This window comes from Myotis myotis, unplaced genomic scaffold (genome assembly GCF_014108235.1).
Source record: "Myotis myotis isolate mMyoMyo1 unplaced genomic scaffold, mMyoMyo1.p scaffold_m19_p_10, whole genome shotgun sequence".
Classification (NCBI taxonomy): Eukaryota; Metazoa; Chordata; class Mammalia; order Chiroptera; family Vespertilionidae; genus Myotis; species Myotis myotis.
The window spans coordinates 21,301,937-21,321,828 of NW_023416314.1; the positions used below are offsets into that span (position 1 = coordinate 21,301,937).

Sequence of the window (19,892 nt, forward strand, 5' to 3'; positions counted from 1 at the left end):
TCTCTTAATTTAGTCTTTCTTTGCCTCAGTCTTTTTTTCCTTTTATTTTATTTTTTGGTTTGTTTCTTAGTTAATCCTCATGGGAGAATATTTTTCCTGTTGATTTATTTATTTATTTATTTTAGAGACTGGAAGGGAGGAGGGAGAGGGGGAGAGAGAAACATCAACATGAGAGACACGTGTATAATTGCAGTGACTCTTCATTATTTTTCCAATTTTTCCTAATTAGTGCTCTAAGAAGTGTGATTTTTATACCTAAGATAAGTAGGAGATAGAAGAATTATTTTATTCATAAAATAAAGATTAATCCAGAAAAATTATTCTCCTTTTCAGCCACAGTTTAATTCAAAGCAGGTATTTCCCATCTGTTCTGTAGATGTAGATTTAAGTCTCTGAGAATAGTAATAGTAATGCACTATAGTATTTGTGCTTTTATACTTATTCTGCCTTTTTACTTAAAAAAATTATGTGGCTAAAATAAAAACAAGTCCTTATGATTGCAAAGTCTTTTGTAAATATTAGATTAGAATAAGGTGAGGAAGCATGAGCCAGTGGTAAAGTAGACATAATTCCTGCACAAGGAATTTACTGGTCTGGTGATTTCAGTCTTCTGTAAGAAATTGTTTGCATAAGGACTTGAAATATGGGTAGGTAAATTTATTGCTTTAAAATGTTGCCAGAACCGGTTTGGCTCAGTGGATAGAGCGTCGGCCTGTGGACTGAAAGGTCCCAGGTTCGATTCCGGTCAAGGGCATGTACCTTGGTTGCGGGCACATACCCAGTAGGGAGTGTGCAGGAGGCAGCTGATTGATGTTTCTCTCTCATCGATGTTTCTGGCTCTCTATCCCTCTCCCTTCCTCTCTGTAAAAAATCAATAAAATGTATTTAAAAAAAAAAAATAAAATAAAATAAATAAATAAAATGTGTAAGCACCTTCACATATGTTACACATTTAATTTTTATAACAGCCATATAAGGAAGTCAGGGTGAGAGTGTATATTGTTTTATAAGAAAACTTGGGGTAGCGAGTAGAGTGGTGTTAAGCAGCCCTGCATCGTCCATATTTTCCTGTGAGGTGTCCTTTTCATCAGTAGTAAGTATTCTCTTTTATGCTATTTGATATTTTATGGCACTTTTTCATGGGTGTCAATATATTATGGATGTGCGTTCATTTTTCATTTCTGTGGTGTGTGCTTTGTTTCCAGGCAAAGGGTGGAGGTTATGAAAGTGAAGATGCCTATCAGAATACAGAATTAGTTTTTCTAGATATCCACAATATTCATGTTATGAGAGAATCCTTGCGAAAACTCAAGGAGATCGTGTACCCCAACATCGAGGAGACCCACTGGCTGTCTAACTTGGAATCTACTCACTGGCTAGAGCATATTAAGGTGGGCTGTTTCCTATCCTGTTACAGAAAGGGTGCCAAACAAGGGCTTTCTCTGCCCCTTTCTATATTGGCTCTTACCGCTGAGATGAAGACGAAGGTACCTTGCTCAGCAGTGCAAAGTTGATACCTGCTTTGATAATTGAACTTCTAAGTTTTGGTGCTTGAATGAATTAGTTTCCCATATTGTGCATTTGGGTCTGTTGGAACTTCTTTCACTTTCTTCCCCATCCAGTCTGAATTCTCCCCATCCTTCAGGTCCCCGTTCATATTTCACTTATTCTGGAAGTCTTACCAGATTGCTGTTTCCAGTTTCTCTGAAGTTTTCACTTTATTTTTTCTTTCCGTTTAATCAGTCCTACGTCGCACTTCATTTAATTACTTTTGTGTGTCAACTCAGGGGAGATCAGGGCTGGATAGATGGTGATCATATTTTTTTCCCCTCAGGAGCTAGGGCAGCACTATCTGTGAGCAGCAGGCACCCAGGAAATGCTTGTTGCGTGGCTTGTGAAGTGATGATCATGCTGGTCAGGGGAGTGAGGTGAAGAAGCTGAGTGAAGGATACCCTTTGAATGCTAAGTTATTTAGAGACTACCATTGTGAATGCTGATTTTCCTGAAATGTTAATATAATGTGTGAAGCACCAACTGTTATTAAATAGAGTTGTATATTTTTTTCAGATATGGTCTGAATTTCAATAACATAGCTTACCAAAATATTTTTATAGCCTCATATATTATTAATATTATAAAATAAAGGGAAATGAAATTTTTCATAAGTAGGAGCAGACTTATACTCACATCAAAATCTCTGAAATTCAGACAAATAGAAGAGAAGGCTAATTTAATGAGAATTATAGACTATTTATTTTTTATTCTTTTCTAGAAGCTTGAATGTAGCTAGAGAATAGGTTCCTGTGGCCCATCTATTTGTTGCTTGATGTGTAAGTAGGAACCCATAAGATTGATTTAGAGCTAACATACATCATCCCTTTCACTTCTGTAAATTCCATTTCATAGCAGGTGTAACATTCTCTCCAAAAGGCTGCCTGTACCAGAAACAAGTTTCCTTAGAGGCACAAGAGGTGCAGTTGTGCCTGCACGACCTTCTCCTCCCCAGTCCTCTCACCTGCAAGGCTTATCCTCACTTTCTCAGATCCTTGCTCAAATGTCACCTTCCCAAAGAGGCTTTCCCAACTACTACGTACAAAGTGACAGTTCTGCCAGAACCCCCTAGAACTGTGTGGTGTTTTTCCACTTACCTCCCTCTGACACAGTATGTATTTCCTTATTTATTTGCATCTGGCTGGCCTCACCAGCCATTACAGAAACTTCATTAAGCCAATACTCTCTTCTGTTCACTGCTTTATCTCCAGCACCTAGAACAGTGCCTGCCACATAGTGAGGGGCCCCATAAATGTTTATCCTATCTAATGAAGAGGGAATATGCTAATTGACCCCCATCTATCATAAAGATGGCGGCGCCCACAGCCAATAAGGATGGAATATGCTAATTGACTGCCCTGCCCTCAAAGATGGCGGTGCCCACAGCCAATAAGGAGGGAATATGCTAATTGCCCCACCCTCAAAGATGGCAGCGCTCAGTCCCCACAGCCCCACCAGGGTGGCAGGCTTGTGGCAAGGCCAGGCCCGCCCCCCCAGGTGGGCCGGTCGCTCCGTGCACCTACATCTGGAGTGCCCCAGTCTCCTTAGTCCTCATGCCGCCCAGGGCCAGGCCGAGGTGCAGGCAAGTCTCAGATGTCGGCTACCCAGCTGCCCAGGGCCGCCCGAGGCTCAGGTAACCAGGGCTGGCTGAGGCTTGTGCTGCCGGCAGTGGCAGCAGCAGAGGTGTGATGGGGGCGTCGCCTTCCCCTGATCTCCAGGTCGCCTCCCGCCCCTGAGGGCTCCCGGACTGTGAGAGGGGGCAAGCCTGGCTGAAGGACCCCCCTCCAGTGCATGAATTTTCATGCACTGGGCCTCTAGTTGTTTTATAAACAAATGCATGAGTTAAAATGACCAATTTGGGTCAGCCTGATCTTCCCAACTGTTTTGGTCCTTTTGGGTCAGTGATTTATAAGTCTGGATATGTGTTTGAATTATTGGTGGAAGTTATTTAAAATAGTGAGTTAGGATTAGTGGAGATTGGAGTCCAGGCATTTTAGAAAAAGGCAATGCTTCCTAATGACTCTGGCATAGTCAGGATTGAGGTTGCTTCAGCGAGCACCCCGTTTCCTGAACATGCTGACAATAAGGTTAGAGGGAGGCTATTGTGAGATTCTTTAACCTGGTAGTAAGTCACATTTCTTTCATTCTGATGTTTGGGGAGCCATGCTGTTCTGTATGTATGATCTAGTCACTGAAGAGACGAATAGTACTAGAATGTTTATTTTAAAGGATAGTATACTGTTTCTGTTTTGGTTACATATAATTTTGTCTAGTTTTAACTCAAGATCATCTTCATTAAATCATTTTGCAGAGTCTGTGCATATTTAAATAAATAACTGAAATTATTTTAAATACCAGTTAAATTGACCTGGTAATATATTGAACAGATGAGAATTTTCATTCATCCCGATACAGAAAAGTACTTACTCTGAAGTTTTATACTGTGTTCTCTGTATGCTGTATGCCATATATAAAAAGAGTAAAATGCTGTGGAAGCTATAGAATGTCTTAAAAGAGATCAGTTTTATTGTTTCAGACATTTTAATTTGGTTAAGCAAGCATTGTTATAAATAACAGATAAGACTTCAGTTGGGATATTTTAATTTAAGTGGATGATACTTGGAATATTGGAAGATTCTTAGAAACAGTCCTTTTTAGAACTTAGATCTTTTTTTCTTTCTCATTCTGTTGATTTCTATAGAACCCAAGGGCACCTTTCATTTGTATATTTCATTGTGCAGATAAATAGGAGTCTGCATTTATGAGATTTTTCTATTTTTAAGAGCAAAATTTATAGGCCTTCTACCACTTAAAAAAATTTTTTTTAGGAAGGGACCGATGTTTGTTTTTCATGTTATTGAGACAGTCATCCCTGGCAAAAAATTATCATTTTAAAGAAGGAAGCATTTAAAAAAATTTTCTATTTTAAAAAAACAACAACCTGTTTTGCAGCTTATTCTTGCCGGAGCTCTCCGGATTGCTGACAGAGTGGAATCAGGAAAGACGTCGGTGGTGGTGCACTGCAGCGATGGCTGGGACCGCACCGCCCAACTGACGTCCCTGGCCATGCTCATGCTGGACGGGTACTACCGAACCATCCGCGGATTCGAAGTCCTCGTGGAGAAAGAATGGCTGAGCTTTGGACATCGATTTCAGCTTGTGAGTAAAGAACCTTGAATCAATGTATTCCATGCATCCCACATCAGGTGTGTGAAAATAATGCCTTCTATTCATTAGCTATTCATCTAGAATTGATCATTTATTCTAGAGGGTTAAGCTTCTCAGGAGAACTTTTTGTTTTGGAAAGCATTAGCGTCTTCTGTCCAGGCTTTGCAGCCTGAGCCAAGCCTGGCTATTTGTTAGGCCCCTGACCCAGCCTCTTCTGTCATCTCTACCAGGAAACGTCAGGTCTCATCCCATGATTTCCATGGGCGTCTCCTGTCCTCCTGCAGTTGATAGTTCAGATTAGCAAGAATGGTTGTGAAATTACAAGGCACTTGTAGCTTTTCCTGTAGACTTAAAAAAAGATTAGAATGGCTGAATTATTATTCCCAACTTAAAGTAGCCCTACAAAGTAGCATTGCTCACACAAGATCAGGGCCTAAAAATACTGGGACTGGAAGAAAAAAAGTAAAATGTAACTCAGAGTTGGGAATAAAACAACTTTCCTGTTATCCTTTTTAAGGCACTAACACTTGGCCAGTGTTGCAGCCCTAGCCAAGTAGCTCAGTTGGTTAGAGCGTCATCCCGATACGGGGTTCCATCTTTGATCCCCGGTCAGAGTACATACAAGTGACCAGTGAATGAATAAATAAGTGGAACAACAAATTGATGTATCTCTTTCTCTCTCTTCCTAAAAATAAGTAAATTAAAGTGTTGCAGTTAGTTTTATGGAAATGACAAATTTTTGTGCCTTCTGTTGTTGATGTTATCGTTGGTATCAAATTTAAGAGTCAGAAGGAAGTCAGAGCCCAGCAGTTGTTGAACATCTGAGGTGTCCCACAGTGACTGGTGTCCTCATTGACACCACAGGGAAAAGGCCGCAGTCTCTCCCCGAGGTTGTCAGTCTCCCCCCGGAAAGTCTACCTATTCGAAACCTCTTCCTCGTAGGGAACTAAAATCTGCTTCCCAGTGTTTCTACATTCCCCTTTGGAGACAAGAAGAACAAATGTAACTACTTGTTCATCTAAGATAGCCCTTCAGATATTAGGAAGTAGCTGTCCGCTCATGTCATTTATGGTCGTCAGTTCTTCTGGCTAGCCATCCACTTTCCTCTCTTGTCCTAGCTCCTCCCTCCTAGTTGTCCTCAGGACCTTTCTGCAAGTGGGTAGCCAGAACTAATCACAGTTCCTAAATATACAAATGGGTGTATTATGTCCCTTTCACATGTGCTTTTTTGTTACATCACACTTTGGATTTGTGTAGCTTTTACATAAACACACATTTAAGTAGTTTCTGCTAAACACTAAATTAGGAATCAGAAAACTTGGTTCTTATGTAATATCTATTTGTGTTAGTTGCAATCATAGAATTTGGAGAGTGAGAAGGAATAATATTTTCACACAAAGTGGGCGCAGAGTGAGCACATGTCTAGAGAGTTGAGCGTGGCAAGAGTAGCGATGAGGGAGGGTCAGGTTTAGAGAATCTTGGCCAGGGGAGGAGTCAGTGAGTGGGTCAGGGACCATAAAACCACTGAGAGTGTGGCTCGCGGCAGCATTTTCCTAGATCAGCTGAAAGGCTTTGTGAAAGAGGTCTACCCAGACGCTGTCTCTAACGTTAACCTTTAGTGTCCAGGAGTTGCAGGCGTGTGTGGGCATTGTTTATAAATGGCTTGAGAAAAACAGACATTTAATGGTAAGTCTGCTCTTTTAAACTTCAGCTGTGAAGTTGGGCATCTGGAGTATCTATTCAGATGGCTCACATTTTTCAATTCTCTAGAAAATGAGAAGACTATTTAAAAATAAAACACAAAAAAACTTACTTCAAAGAATAAAGTTTTAGTCAGCCAAAGCTGCACATGTTATATAAATGTGGCCAAAATCATAAACATAGCAAACTGTTTGAAATTGCTATGGATCCCTAAATTGTCAGCTCTGGTTTTCTACTCCATTTACCCCAGGTGTTAGGTGAAAGCAAAATTTGACCAATAAAGGACATCTGGTCAAAATGCTGTGCTCACACATGGTTAATACAGGGCACTGATTCTCACACTTGTTGATTTCAAGACCTTTCATTCTTGACAATGATTGATGACCCCAGAGAACTTTGCTTACATGGTTTATGACTATCAGTATTTACCATATTAGAAATTAAATTGAATACTAATTAAATACTAATTAAAGAAATAAATCTATTTGTCTTAGTCCATTTGGACTGTTATAATAACATAGACCAGTGGTTCTCAACCTTCCTAACCCCGCGACCCTTTAATACAGTTCCTCATGTTGTGGTGACCCCAACCATAAAATTATTTTCGTTGCTACTTCATAACTGTAATTTTGCTACTGTTATGAATCATAATGTAAATATCTGATATGCAGGATGTATTTTCATTGTTACAAATTGAACATAATTAAAGCACAGTGATTAATCACAAAAACAATATGTAATTATATATGTGTTTTCCGATGGTCTTAGGCGACCCCTGTGAAAGGGTCGTTTGACCCCCAAAGGGGTCGCGACCCATAGGTTGAGAACTGCTGCCATAGACGGTGGCTTATAAACAACAGAAATTTATTCCTCACAGTTTTGTTGTTGTTAATCATCATCCAAGGATATTTTTTCCATTGATTTTTTTTTTGAGAAAGAGTGAGAGAGAGGGAGGAAGTGGGGGAGAAAGACGTCAATGTGAGAAATTGCCTCCCACATACTCCCCAACCAGGGCTGAGGATCGAACCTGCAACCCATGTATGTACCATTGACTGGAAATTGAACCCGCAACACTCCAGTGCACAGGCCTGTGCTCTAATCATTGAACACACTGGCCAGGGATATTTCTGTTGGAGGGCTAATAGTCCAGAGTCAGCGTGCCAGCATGGTGAGGTTCTGGTGAAGACACTCCTTTGGGTTGCAGATTGTAATCTTCTCACTGTCCTCACATGCAGGAAGAGGGCTCAGAAGTTCTGTGGGGTCTTTTTTGATATGAACACTAACCCCATTCATGAGGGTTCCACCCAGAGACGACTCTTCCTAATATCATCACATTAGTGCAAAATAGGAATTTTGGGGAAACATTAACAAATAATATTTTAAAGAAAAATATATTCGACAAAACAAAGAAGTTTTCATGAGAAGCATTGTTTTATGGTTTGGGGGTAATTTTTAAAATTTGGCTTAATATGACAGCTAAATTTCTTTTCTTCTGCATTCATTCTGCTGCAGTATGTTTTACTGGTTGAAGTATATGACAGAAGAATCTGACCACACACAGACAGATACATAGTTTGGAAAGTAGAGTCTTTTAGTAGCTTTTTTAGGGAATTATTGGTATTAATTCTTTGTTATTGTACCAAAACTTTAAAGGTAGTTTCTTAGAGGTTAATTGTAATGTGGAATCCAAATCAATGAGGTTTTTGTTGTTTGTTCCATTGAATTGGTCCATCTCCCACTTTGAATAGATCTTTTACCCACACGGGATTTTGTACCATCAGATGTTGGATATGTGGAAAATGCTTGCTTGCTGAGCTATATACCTTTTCCACTGTTAATGCATTTTTTAAAAATCTTTATTGTTCAGATTATTACAGTTGTTCCCCTTCCCCCCCCCCATAGCTCCCCTCCACCTAGTTCGCCCCCCCCTTCCCTTACCCCCCCCCCCCCCCCCCCCGTCCTCATCCATAGGTGTACACTTTTTGTTGCTGGGTCATACACATGGAAAATGTAGCTATTTCCATCCGCGACGTGTCCCTGTGTTCGGCCTCACAGGGACCGTCTCAGCTTCCCAGAGACCGTCTCAGCTTCCCAGGGACCGTCTCAGCTTCCCAGGGCCGTTGCAGCCTCCCAGGGGCCGTCGCAGCCTCACGGGGGCCGTCTCAGCCTCCCGGGGACCGTCACAGCCTCCCGGGGGCCGTCTCAGCCTCCCAGGGACCGTCTCAGCCTCCCAGGGACCGTCTCAGCCTCCCAGGGCCGTCGCAGCCTCCCAGGGGCCGTCTCAGCCTCCCAGGGGCCATCTCAGCCTTGCAGGGGCCGGCACAGCCTCGCAGGAGGCACCGCAGCCTCGCAGGGGGTGCCGTATCCCACGTTGGGGGTGAAGGTGTGAGGCAGAAGCTCCTCTCGCTATCTCTCCTGCTGCTCCCTTGCGTATTGCTGATGCTGGAAGTTTCTGAGAGCAGTCTGCAGGTGCTAACATCATACTTTAACTGGTCAACATGAAGTTTGGCATTTTGTCTTTTGTTGGGCGGCTCCTTGCTGGACAAAATCTCCAGGCGTTCTTGCTGGCTGAATATCTGGTATCCTTGCTTGGATTTCGTTTTCTACTAAGTGCACAGACTGCTTGTCTGCTGTCTCCCGGTGTCCCATGTGAGACTGGATCTGGTGGACCTGTGCGTTTGCTGGTATAGCGGCTCCATGTTGCCGGCCCAGCCGGGTCTGGTTCCGGCTTCCTCTGAACCTGATTCTGCTTCTTGAGTGTGTCCCTTTTGGGTGCAAGGAGTTGAAATCTGCAGTTTGTTGGGTTAAGCTGCAAAAGCGCAGGTGGTTCCTTTTGTGCCACTGGCACAGCTTGGGCGGGGATGTAAATTGAGTAGGGCGGGGTCTCGGAATCACCAGGGTGGAGCAAACAGCAATGGTGTTTCTACAACTCCTCGCCACTCCGTGTCTCTGCATCCCCGAGTGCTGGCGAGCAGCTCCGCGAGAAAGCCACTCTCGCTTTCCAACCTGCTGCAAGGCCGTCCCGCTTCTCCCCATAGGGGTCTGGGACCTCAGAATCCCGCCCCAAACAAGCTCAGTGGATTCGAGAGTTTGTAACCCCTTTCGATTGAAAAAAATCCGCTTCTTGAGTGTGTCCCTTATGGATGGGAGCAGTTGAAATCTGCAGTTTGTTGGGTTAGGCTGTAAAAGCACAGGAGATTCCTTTTGTGCTTCTGGCACAGGTTGGGCGGGGATGTAAATTGAGTAGGGCGGGGTCTCAGGGAGTCACCAGGGCAGAGCAAGCAGCAATGGCGTCTCTGTGACTCTGCGTCCCTGAGTGCCGGCAAGCAGCTCTGCGAGAAAGCCACTCTCGCTTTCCGACCCACTGCAAGGCCGTCCCGCCTCTCCCCGTAGGGGTCTGGGACCTCAGAGTCCTGCCCCAAACAAGCTCAGTGGATTCGAGAGTTTGTAACCCCTTTCGATTGAAAAAAACCGTGCATCCAGTTGCAGCCCGCCTGGCACGCGACTCCGTACCTCTGCTCTTGGCGACTCTGCACCTCCTACTCAGTCTCAATGCGCTTCTTTCTTTCCTTCCAGTTGTAGAACTTCCACTGGGCCAGCTTTCCCATGGTTCCGAATGATAGCTGTTTTATCTTATAGTTGGTATTTTCAATGTTGTTGTGGGAGGCAGCACGCACAGGTCTGTACCTTACACTGCCAGCTTGGTTCTTCCAATGCATTTCTTTATATAATCCCATAAACCACAGCTGTTAATACCACCACTGATTTTATTGGAAGTCTTTAAGTATTATCAAACTTATGTGGCAAGTAAAAGTTTTCCAGAAATCTAATTTTCACTCAAAAGCTTGAATTTTATCATTGGCAACAAATACTGTCCATTGTATTCCTTGAAGTGACACAGTCACTTTGTACATTTTCAAAAAGTCTGCAAGATAGTCAAGTCTTCGTAACCATAGTTCACTTATCAATTGTTCTTTCAAGTCAGAACGATGTTCTGTGAAAAAGTGTCAGTTCCTATCATTCTACTTAAGTTTACAGCATAAGCACATCATGTGCATTTCCCATTTGTTACACAGAATAGTAAAAAAAATGCATTTAATAACGTTAATACTTTTTACCGCTTCAAGGAAACTGCTCCAGAAATTGGCTCTAGTCCCTTTCATTTAAGTGCGTGTGTGGCAGGGCAGGATGTAACCAGTGCAGCTTGGTTTCACTGCCTCGCTTGATTCCTCCTAAGGTACCAAAAAGTTTGATCCTTCATCACTTTTGCACCATGAGTGCAAACGTCAATGAATTTAAAAAGGCAGATGACATTTTAGGATTATGAAATTAGTTTGACCTCACAGTCACCCCCCCCCCCCCCCATCCCCAGAAGTCTAGGGATCATATTTTTAGAATCAATGGCTTTAAGATAGGGAACAGGGGTCTGTTTCAGTCATCTGGGGCAAAGGTGCTCAGAGAAAGAAAAAACTGAGAACCTGGGTGAGTGCATGCTTGGAGGGCAGAAGTCAAGCATATTTTAAAGGTTTATGAAGGTTTGTGCTAATGTTGATTCTTCTTGATAAAGAGACTGGAGCTAAGATGCAACAGGTCCCCTTCATGCACTGGCCAAGGTGTTAGAGGAGAAGGGTACTTTATATGACAACATAATATTCAGGGGGAAATTAGATCTCCAGAACAAAAATCTAGGCTCTGAGGTCTGACTACTCCAATCTTCCATTATCAGCCTTTTAGGTCTGTGTTTCATTTATTATTAATTTTAGAGAGAGGGGGAGGGAGAGGGAGAAAAGAAACATTGGTGTGAGAGTGAATATCAATAAGCTACTCACCCCCCCACCCGCCCCCACTTATTACTGGGGATGGAGCCCACAATCCTGGCATGTGCCCTGGCCGGTGTGGCTCAGCTAGTTGGCCATCGTCCTATGCACTGAAATGTTGTCGGTTCAATTGCCTAGGTTTCATTTATTAAAGTTGTAATTCCTATTAAAAGCATCACATGTTAAACCTGGCAGTTTGCACATAAAAATGTTTTCTTTTTATTGAATTTATTGGGGTGATACTTGTTAGCAAAGCATATACAGTATGTGTGTGTGTGTGTGTGTGTGTGTGTGTGTGTGTGTGTGTCTATTTATAATGGTCTGGCCCTCTAGCAACTTCAGTGCAAAATTGTAGCTGATTTGCCTACAAACGTCAGGTGGTCATAATCTGGCCATTCAGTGTAGGTTTCAGGTGCACGAGTCTACTGTATGGACATTTCATAGGGTGATGGTGATGGCTATTTTCTTTGCTGTGCTCTTTTAAAAAGATTTTCTGGAGTTTAAAAAATATTGACAAAATAGTATTTTTATTGGAAATTTATTTTCATTAAAAAAATGAAAAACTCCACAAAGTTCACATGCTATTTCACTGTCTTTCTTCAGAGACTTGGGCATGGAGATAAGAATCATGCAGATGCCGATAGATCGCCTGTTTTTCTTCAGTTCATCGACTGTGTCTGGCAAATGACAAGACAGGTAACTTATATATATCCATTCTTACAACCCTTTTTTAAGCCTTCCAGTTGGAGTTAGGAGATTTGGTCACTGATTTTCCTGTATTTCATGTAAAATGAAAATTCTTGTAAGGTTTCTAGGTAACATAACTATTACCTAATTATCATGTTGTGAATTAAGCTGAAGAATATTGTTTGGGAGTAGTATTAAACACTTGACAATTTGATTCCATCAGCATTTCAGTGAGTGGCTCCGTAATAACCCAAGAGGTTTCCTCCTCTATAGACAATCAGTAACATCACGCAGCATGTTCACCCAAAAGCTCATCTGCATATTGTTAAAAAGGTAAAGAAATGAAGAAACAGGCAAGTAAATTTAATGAAAAATGGGTTGGGTGGGAAATGATGGCAAGATAGGTATATAATGGATTCTTTATTTTTCTTAGGTATGGAGAGATTGGTTTTTTAGAGCTTCTACCAACTTTCTAATAAACCAATGTGAAATCTAGTGTAAATGGTTTGCTATATTTAGATAGCACAAAAGAGAAAAAAATCTGGTTAATTATGGGATCACCCCCTAATGAAGCAAGGGTTTGGGTCATAAAAATATTTAACTCTACTTAAGAAAAATCATCTCAAAACCCCAAAGTCGGATACAGCTCACTGGTATGTCAGGTAACTATCACTCAAGGGTTTATTAGACCTCAGCTGGGAGTCTGGTTTGTTTTTAGTTAGATTCTCATGTGAATATAAGGTAGGGAAATTGCTGGCTCTGCTCTGCTTTAGGGTCACATTTTAGCTTCAAGAAACTACTATTTAAAACAGGGGTCCTCCAACTTTTTAAACAGGAGGCCAGTTCACTGTCCCTCAGACCGTTGGAGGGCCGGACTATAGTTTAAAAAAAACAAACTATGAACAAATTCCTATGCACACTGCACATATCTTATTTTGAAGTAAAAAAACAAAACGGGAACAAATACAATATTTGTATTTGCATGTGGCCCGCGGGCCGTAGTTTGAGGACCCCTGATTTAAAAGGAAGTGGTGATCCTTAGGGAAAAATACACCAATTACAGTGTATATTGAAGTTTGTTTCTTCCCAAAAGAATTTCAATTTGGGTGGATTATTTGGAAACTTGCTGGGTTAAACTGTGTTGTAGATATGACTACAGTATGAAGAGGCTGGTATTTTCACACATATTCTACGAATGTGTATACAATTCAGTTTTGTTCTGTGCATCAGGTTCTCATATGTTGTGGGAGGGGAGATGCTACATATTTTAATGTTCACTACTTCTTGGAGCAGGTGAGAAATTTTCCTTTGGAATTGCCTTCGAGGTAGTATATCAGCTATACAAATCCTTACCAATCCTTTTTTGGGTTTTGACTAAAAATAATAGGATCCATTTTTTTAAAAAAAAAAATCCATGTGAGAGACACACATTGATTGGTTGCCTCCCACATGTACCCCGACAGGGGCTGGGAATTGAGCCTGCAACTGAGATACGTGCCCTTGACTGGAATAAAACCCAGGACCCTTCAGTCCAAGGGCAGACTCACTATCTACTGAGCCAAACTGACCAGGGCAGGACCCATTTTTGGCCATTACCATATTCAGTTTCTAAATAGCATTTGGCTGTTGGCAAAATTCAAATGCCCTATCAACGGACTAGGAAGGTTGTGTGAAGCCGTGGCATCATTGATGCTTATATGGACTGCTTCCCAAGGGGACTATCTTAAAGGGGCAACATAAGTGAATATATTAGTTCTGGTATGCTTGTTAAAAAAAAAAATCAAAGTTACCAGTTGTTTACGTGGCAGAGTACATGACTAGTACATGTCTTCCTTAGTAGCTGTGTTAACTTTCTATATGCTATATACCTAATAGCAGTCTTACTTCAGTGCTGAGCTTAAGGTACTATAAAGTAGAAAATCAGTTTAATCTTGTTTCTTAGATAATCTAAAATACATTATAGAAGCGATGATTCTTTAGACATCTAGTTATGTTTTATGTACATTTTCTTTGTGAACATAAATGTTACAGTGTTTATTGGTAATCTTCAGGTTTACAAATAATTGCATGTTTGTTCAGAGATTTAAATAACACATTTGTCAAAATGAGAATCATGTTGTAGTTAACCAGATTCCACCTCTGTTCTTACTCGCATCTTCAGGAAGCAGCGGATGAAGGGCCCTTGAGATTTTAAATATGCAAGAACAAAATATTCCTCTTCTGTTTAAGATTTTAAAAGCAGTGCCAGCAGTTAATGCTCTGCTATTTTAGTGTTGTTGTGAGGAAATGCCCACTGATTAAGATATCTTCTCATAACTGAGCTAAAAGCCCTGCCAAGAAGAGCTACCCACAGGCTCAGCTCTTCTGGACTGCTATTTCATGAGTCAGAGTACACGCATAGTTGGCTAATAAATAAGGCGAAGAGTGTTAATCAGGTGATGGGATTTATTTTGTAAATAAATGGGATTTGGCCAAGTTCCTTAAAATACTTGGCTTTTTGTTGGCATGTGCTTGATCACCTGCTGCATTCATTCAGTTCCATAGCCACAACATGGAGTTATCATTTATTCTTTGAGAAATCTGCTATATTACCCTGCTTAGGGCTTTCTAAAATTTAGGAAATTTTAAGGTAAAGTTGTTTTTAACCCTGTACCTTTTGCTTACAGTTCATGCTATTTTCCTTCACTACTGGGTAGGAATCATTCTAAAAAAAACTTACTTGAAGTGAATATTTCCCAACTCTGCAATCTAAATGTTCATGGAATTCCTTTTCGGTTGTGTAATTGGTACAATCTTACATGGAAACTTTGGGATAATTTTGAACTATTACATTGACAGGATGGATTAAACTAAATCCTTTACCTTCCTGTGGTCTGTAATTTGACCTTGATAAAGCCCCCCCAGATTGTGTTGTTTGTATAATATTAAGACATCCAGTAGGCCGCTGCCATTAGGTTATGGAGAAAGTGAATTTTCTTTTTAATTAGAAAGAGGCTGCCAAAGTCCTGGGCTCCACGATACTTCCATTTGCCTGGCTGCTCCTTGAAAAGATGAGCAGGTTCGCTTTAAATGATCTGCACATCTGCCTGGGGCAGTTATTTGTGTGCATTGCTGACATTTTTTTGGAGACATTGATGCTATTTTTTTGTAATTTCTAAAACAAAACAATGTTTTTGAAATTTAAAGAAAAACCTTATGTTGTTTATGGTCACTTTTGGCAGAGAAAGATTAGAGTTTCCAGAATTGCCCAGGTCAAAATTCCTCAGCTTGTGGGGCTAGCAGATGTAGATCAGAAACATCAAGGTCAGATCATTCAAATTCTTGATGCATAAGAAAAGATTTTGGAATAATAATCTTAGAACTAAATGGTAAAGTGATTTTTGAACAGAAAACCAAGCGGATGCCATAATGGCTTAGAAATAGAGTTTTGAATATTGTTTAGCCTACTTTTAAATATTATAAAGGATCTACTCATATACTACAGGGTGAATATGCTTGAAAAAAATGTCTTAATAGTTTTGTTTGTGGTGTTTGATTTGCAGTTTCCTACAGCATTTGAATTCAATGAATATTTTCTCATTACCATTTTGGACCACCTGTATAGCTGTTTATTCGGAACATTCCTTTGTAACAGTGAACAGCAGAGAGTAAAAGAGGTAAAATAATGAGCCCCTGTCCTGGTCTATCCTCAACATGTATTTTTCCTACTAGAGTGTATGTTGTGATGGATTGCAACTGAATAGTTGTTCTTTTGAATGATTTCTTTGGCCATACTTTATTATGATTCCTTCTTCCCAAACTTCTAAGCCTGATCTACTAGTATTTTAAAGTACCTCTGTTGCAATGCTAAAGTGCCAGCTAGCTGCCAGGTGAGTTATGGCTAAGGAGCACCAGTGTACCTGTTATCCTTGCAGGATGGAAATCCTTCAGAACAGGTGCAGTACATATAATTGGTAATATATGATAAAACATACATTTAAATAAATGGATAACTCAAATCTGAAAATATTTTGTTCATGAGACATTTTAGTTTTTAAAATCGTAAAATAATACTGTAAAACATTTAAACACTGAAAAGATACTGTGTATAAAGTTATTTTGTTACCCCATTTAGCCAAAGATATTACTGGTGGTTGGTATTATTTACAAGAAACCATATAAGGATTACCTCTGTATGAAATTCTTAATCCTACTGATCAGTGTATCTCCCTGCATCAATTTTCATTTTTTAAAAAGTGATTATAAAATAGGTTTTCCATGCTTTTCTATAAAGCAGTAGTGGGGAACCTTTTTTTCTGCCAAGAGCCATTTGGATATTTATAACATCATTCTTGGGCCATACAAAATTATAAACTTAAAAATTAGCCTGCTATGTTTGTCAAACATTGAATGAACTCCCCGTAATGCCTTGGCAGGGCCAGATGTTCTCACCACTGCTAAAGCAGAGTGGAGAGCTGCTTGCTTTGAGCCAAGCTGCCTGATTCAGACCTTGGATTTTTCACTTACTGTGTGACTTCCGGCAAGTTAATTTCTGCTTCTGTAAAATTAGGGGTAATAGTACTTATTGGTGTGAGGATTCCACCATACAAAACTCTACAATCATTGCCATGTAGTAAGTGCTTCCTGGACTATAGTAATTCACCATAGTATCTTCAGTGTCTGCTAACACACAGTAAATAATTGCCTGCATAATAGACACTCAAGAATTGGTTAAATGTTAGATAATTCAGAATAGCTAAGTTCCTAAATACTTTCATTTTTTGAGCCTTGAATAGGATTTACTATATCTTGATATTTAAAAAGGAACATTTTTACTGAGGTATAATTTGCAATCCACAAAATTCACTCTCTTAAAAGTATATAGTTTAGTACAAGCATGTCAGCAGGCACGAGTTTGACATGCTTGGTTTAGTGGTTTTTAAGGTATCTAGAGTTGTACAAACATCAGCACTATGTTCACAACATTGGAAAGAAACTGTGTACCTGTTAGTACTTATTCTCCATTCTCCTGCCCTCCCAGCCCCTGGCAAACCCTAATCTGTCTCTGTGGATTTGCCCCTTCAGGACATTTCATGGAAATGGAGTTATTCAGGATATGGCCTCAGTGTCTGGCTTCTTTCACGTAGCATAAGGTTTGATTTGTAGCAGTTATCAGTACTTCATACCTTTTTATGGATGAACGTTCCATCGTATAACTATTTTGTCCATTTGTCAGTTGATAGACGTTTGGATTTCTACTTTTTGGCCATTATAAGAAATGCTGCTTTGAACATCTATGTACAGAATTCTATGTGCCTGTTTTCAATTCTCTTGGGTATAAACCTAAGAATAGAATTATGGGCATAGTAACTCTATGTTTACCTTTTTGAGGAACTGCACTGTTTTCCAATATCCTCTGATTTTAATGTAAGTGGGGATGTCACTTAAGTGATCACAACATACCTCTTTATAACTTTCATCTAAAGTACAAAGAGCTTATGTGATGAATCTCGACTTTTCCTTTTTACAGAACCTTCCTAAAAGGACAGTGTCACTGTGGTCCTACATAAACAGCCAGCTGGAAGACTTCACAAATCCTCTCTATGGGAGCTACTCCAATCACGTCCTTTATCCAGTAGCCAGCATGCGCCACCTAGAGCTCTGGGTGGGATATTATGTGAGGTGGAATCCATGTATGAAACCACAGGTATGCTGTACAATACACAGCAGGAGTTTTCATCCATGCAATTGTATAATAACTAGAAAAAGTATGTGCATATTTAGAACTTTTCCCTTTCCTGATTAATAGTTACAACTGTATAGTAGAAAAAGCACTCCACAGGGGTAATAGGTATATTTGGTTCTTATCATTCCTGACTTCGATTGGATTACTTTGGAAATAACACTTCTGTTTCGTCCTTTCTCCCCTGTACAGTGAAGGTGTCAGACTGGATAACTTCTAGAGGCCTTTCTTAATTAGGTTAGAGAAATAGAAAATTTTGGTTCAGTTTGAAATGTGGACTACTTACTACTAAACTCTTCAAAAGACTAAAAACCTTAACCTAAACTATAGGAATTACTTGACATTGGCTTTTAGATTGTATTGTTAATTATTTGTTATATTTGGAAAATTGCCAGTTTTAGAGTATTCTGTGGAAATACTTAGGGGCACTGGGAAAGCCAGAGAAAGAGCAGTGGTGCTAGAAAAACCCCCACATTTTAACATTTAGGGACAGAACTACATACCAGAATGTGACTTTGGGTTTGTTTAGAACTGCCTAGTTGGAATAATTTTGTGGTGTTTTGCTTTTGTAGGAGCCCATTCACAATAGATACAAAGAACTTCTTGCTAAACGAGCAGAACTTCAGAAAAAAGTAGAGGAACTACAGAGAGAGATCTCCAACCGATCAACCTCATCCTCAGAGAGAGCCAGTTCTCCTGCACAGTGTGTCACTCCTGTCCAGACAGTGGTGTGAAAGGACCGTTAGCCGGAGCCATCACAACCACAAACTCCTGATTACAAATGGCAGCTCTGAGTAAAGTCTCCTGAACTTAGAACCCATCTATGAGAGAAAGTCAGTCCTTTATTTATTTAAATCTGAGTTCAGAACTGTAGCAGTGCAAGGGGCTTAAGTGGAATAACCACATATATAACTACATGATCATAACACTAATATTAAGTTACCCAAAGAATATTAAAATGCTTCAATCCTAAATCTACAGTGGGAATAAGTTTGATTTTAAAAGGAAAATGCTCATAAATTTTGGTGTCTGGTAAAATCAAAATACAAAACACTTCAAAAATATAACTCGCTGGAAGAGAGCTCATTGCACAGAGGAGAGGAGGAGCATCACTTTTCAAACCAACACTGAAGTTCCTGGCATTATATACACTGTAATCTCATGACAGATCAAATCTGACACACCTTTCCCCATCCTGCGTTTTCTTTTTATTTTTGCGTGGTAATTGATCTACTTGGTCACCCACATTCTTCATACATGATAAGGCAAAGTCTTGAAGATATTATGGTGTAGTTGAAAATTTTGTGGTCATTATTTATGGACTTATTTAAGATGCATTATTGAGTAGCTGTCCAGGATTTCAAAGAATTCCACATCCTTCAGATTAGTTTCCAGTTGACCAATTACTAGAAATAACATTTAAAAGCTCATTATCTACCCTACTTTAGATTTCTTTTGGCGTATCTGAGCACAGAATTGCTAAATTTTGAGGCAATATTTTAAAGTTTACAAGGATTGATTTTTTTCTGAAATCTATAAATTGCTTATGATAAGCATTATGCTCAAATTTTACATGAAATATTTTACTACTGTCCTTTGTAAAGTCTGTACTTCCACTGAATGATAAAGTCTACCAAAGAACTTACTGCATGTAAAAATGTATTACAATCTGAAAGCCAGAAAAGGAACTCCCGCTTCACTGTGCACCTGCTGCAGCAGGAGGTCAGTACTGGTATAAACGTGGACTCCTTGATGCCTGTGTTACTCTAAAAGAGCCATAGGTTATGTACTGTAACAAAGGAGCTTCTTGGCCCTTGGGTCTTTAAATAAAAACAAATTTCAACTGACTTCTAAACTTTGACCTTATCCTATTTATTTACATTGTTTCTTTTGCAGAAATGTTATTTGGATTTTTTTTTTTTTTTTTTTTTGAGGAAAGTGGTATGCTCCTTGCATCTGTTTCAAAATGAAATGTTCAATTTGACTTGTATATTAGAGGGAAAATAGGTTCAAACAATACATACAGTGCTTTTTCACTTGTTAATTCACTATAGTCTGAACCTTAGCCCTGCTCTTCCTGTCTATGCAAAATTTTGTCATTATGTGTAATTTCTTAAGGAAATTTATAATCAGGAGTTAAGTGGCCAGTCTATCAGAATTAAAGCTGAGTTTTCTATTCCAAATATTTTATACACCCATTCTCTCCTGTCCATTCTACCATTCTCCTCATTTAAGCTTTTATTATC

At 39.9% G+C, this 19,892-nt stretch overlaps 1 protein-coding gene and 1 long non-coding RNA gene across 9 annotated transcripts in view; one reads left to right on the top strand and one right to left on the bottom strand.

Moving 5' to 3' along the window:
- MTMR2 (myotubularin related protein 2) overlaps positions 1-19,493 on the top strand; it is a 93,782-nt gene extending 74,289 nt beyond the window's left edge. For 5 of the 8 annotated variants that reach the window (XM_036324621.1, XM_036324622.1, XM_036324623.1 and 2 more), the window contains 6 exons: positions 1,206-1,391; positions 4,504-4,710; positions 11,841-11,933; positions 15,467-15,580; positions 17,434-17,610; positions 18,219-19,493. In XM_036324621.1, the coding sequence (XP_036180514.1) occupies positions 1,206-1,391; positions 4,504-4,710; positions 11,841-11,933; positions 15,467-15,580; positions 17,434-17,610; positions 18,219-18,380 (939 nt within the window). In that variant the 3' untranslated portion in view covers positions 18,381-19,493. Of the gene's footprint in view, positions 1-1,205; positions 1,392-4,503; positions 4,711-11,840; positions 11,934-12,147; positions 12,293-15,466; positions 15,581-17,433; positions 17,611-18,218 lie in introns of those variants that run through there. The other 3 variants (XM_036324625.1, XM_036324626.1, XM_036324628.1) reach the window with 3 other exon arrangements.
- On the bottom strand, positions 11,746-12,207 carry LOC118664492. The gene is made up of 2 exons (XR_004970328.1): positions 12,069-12,207; positions 11,746-11,914 (listed from the first exon to the last, which is right to left on the bottom strand). It is a non-coding gene; the product is annotated as an uncharacterized LOC118664492 (long non-coding RNA).
- Positions 19,494-19,892: the final 399 nt, after the last annotated feature.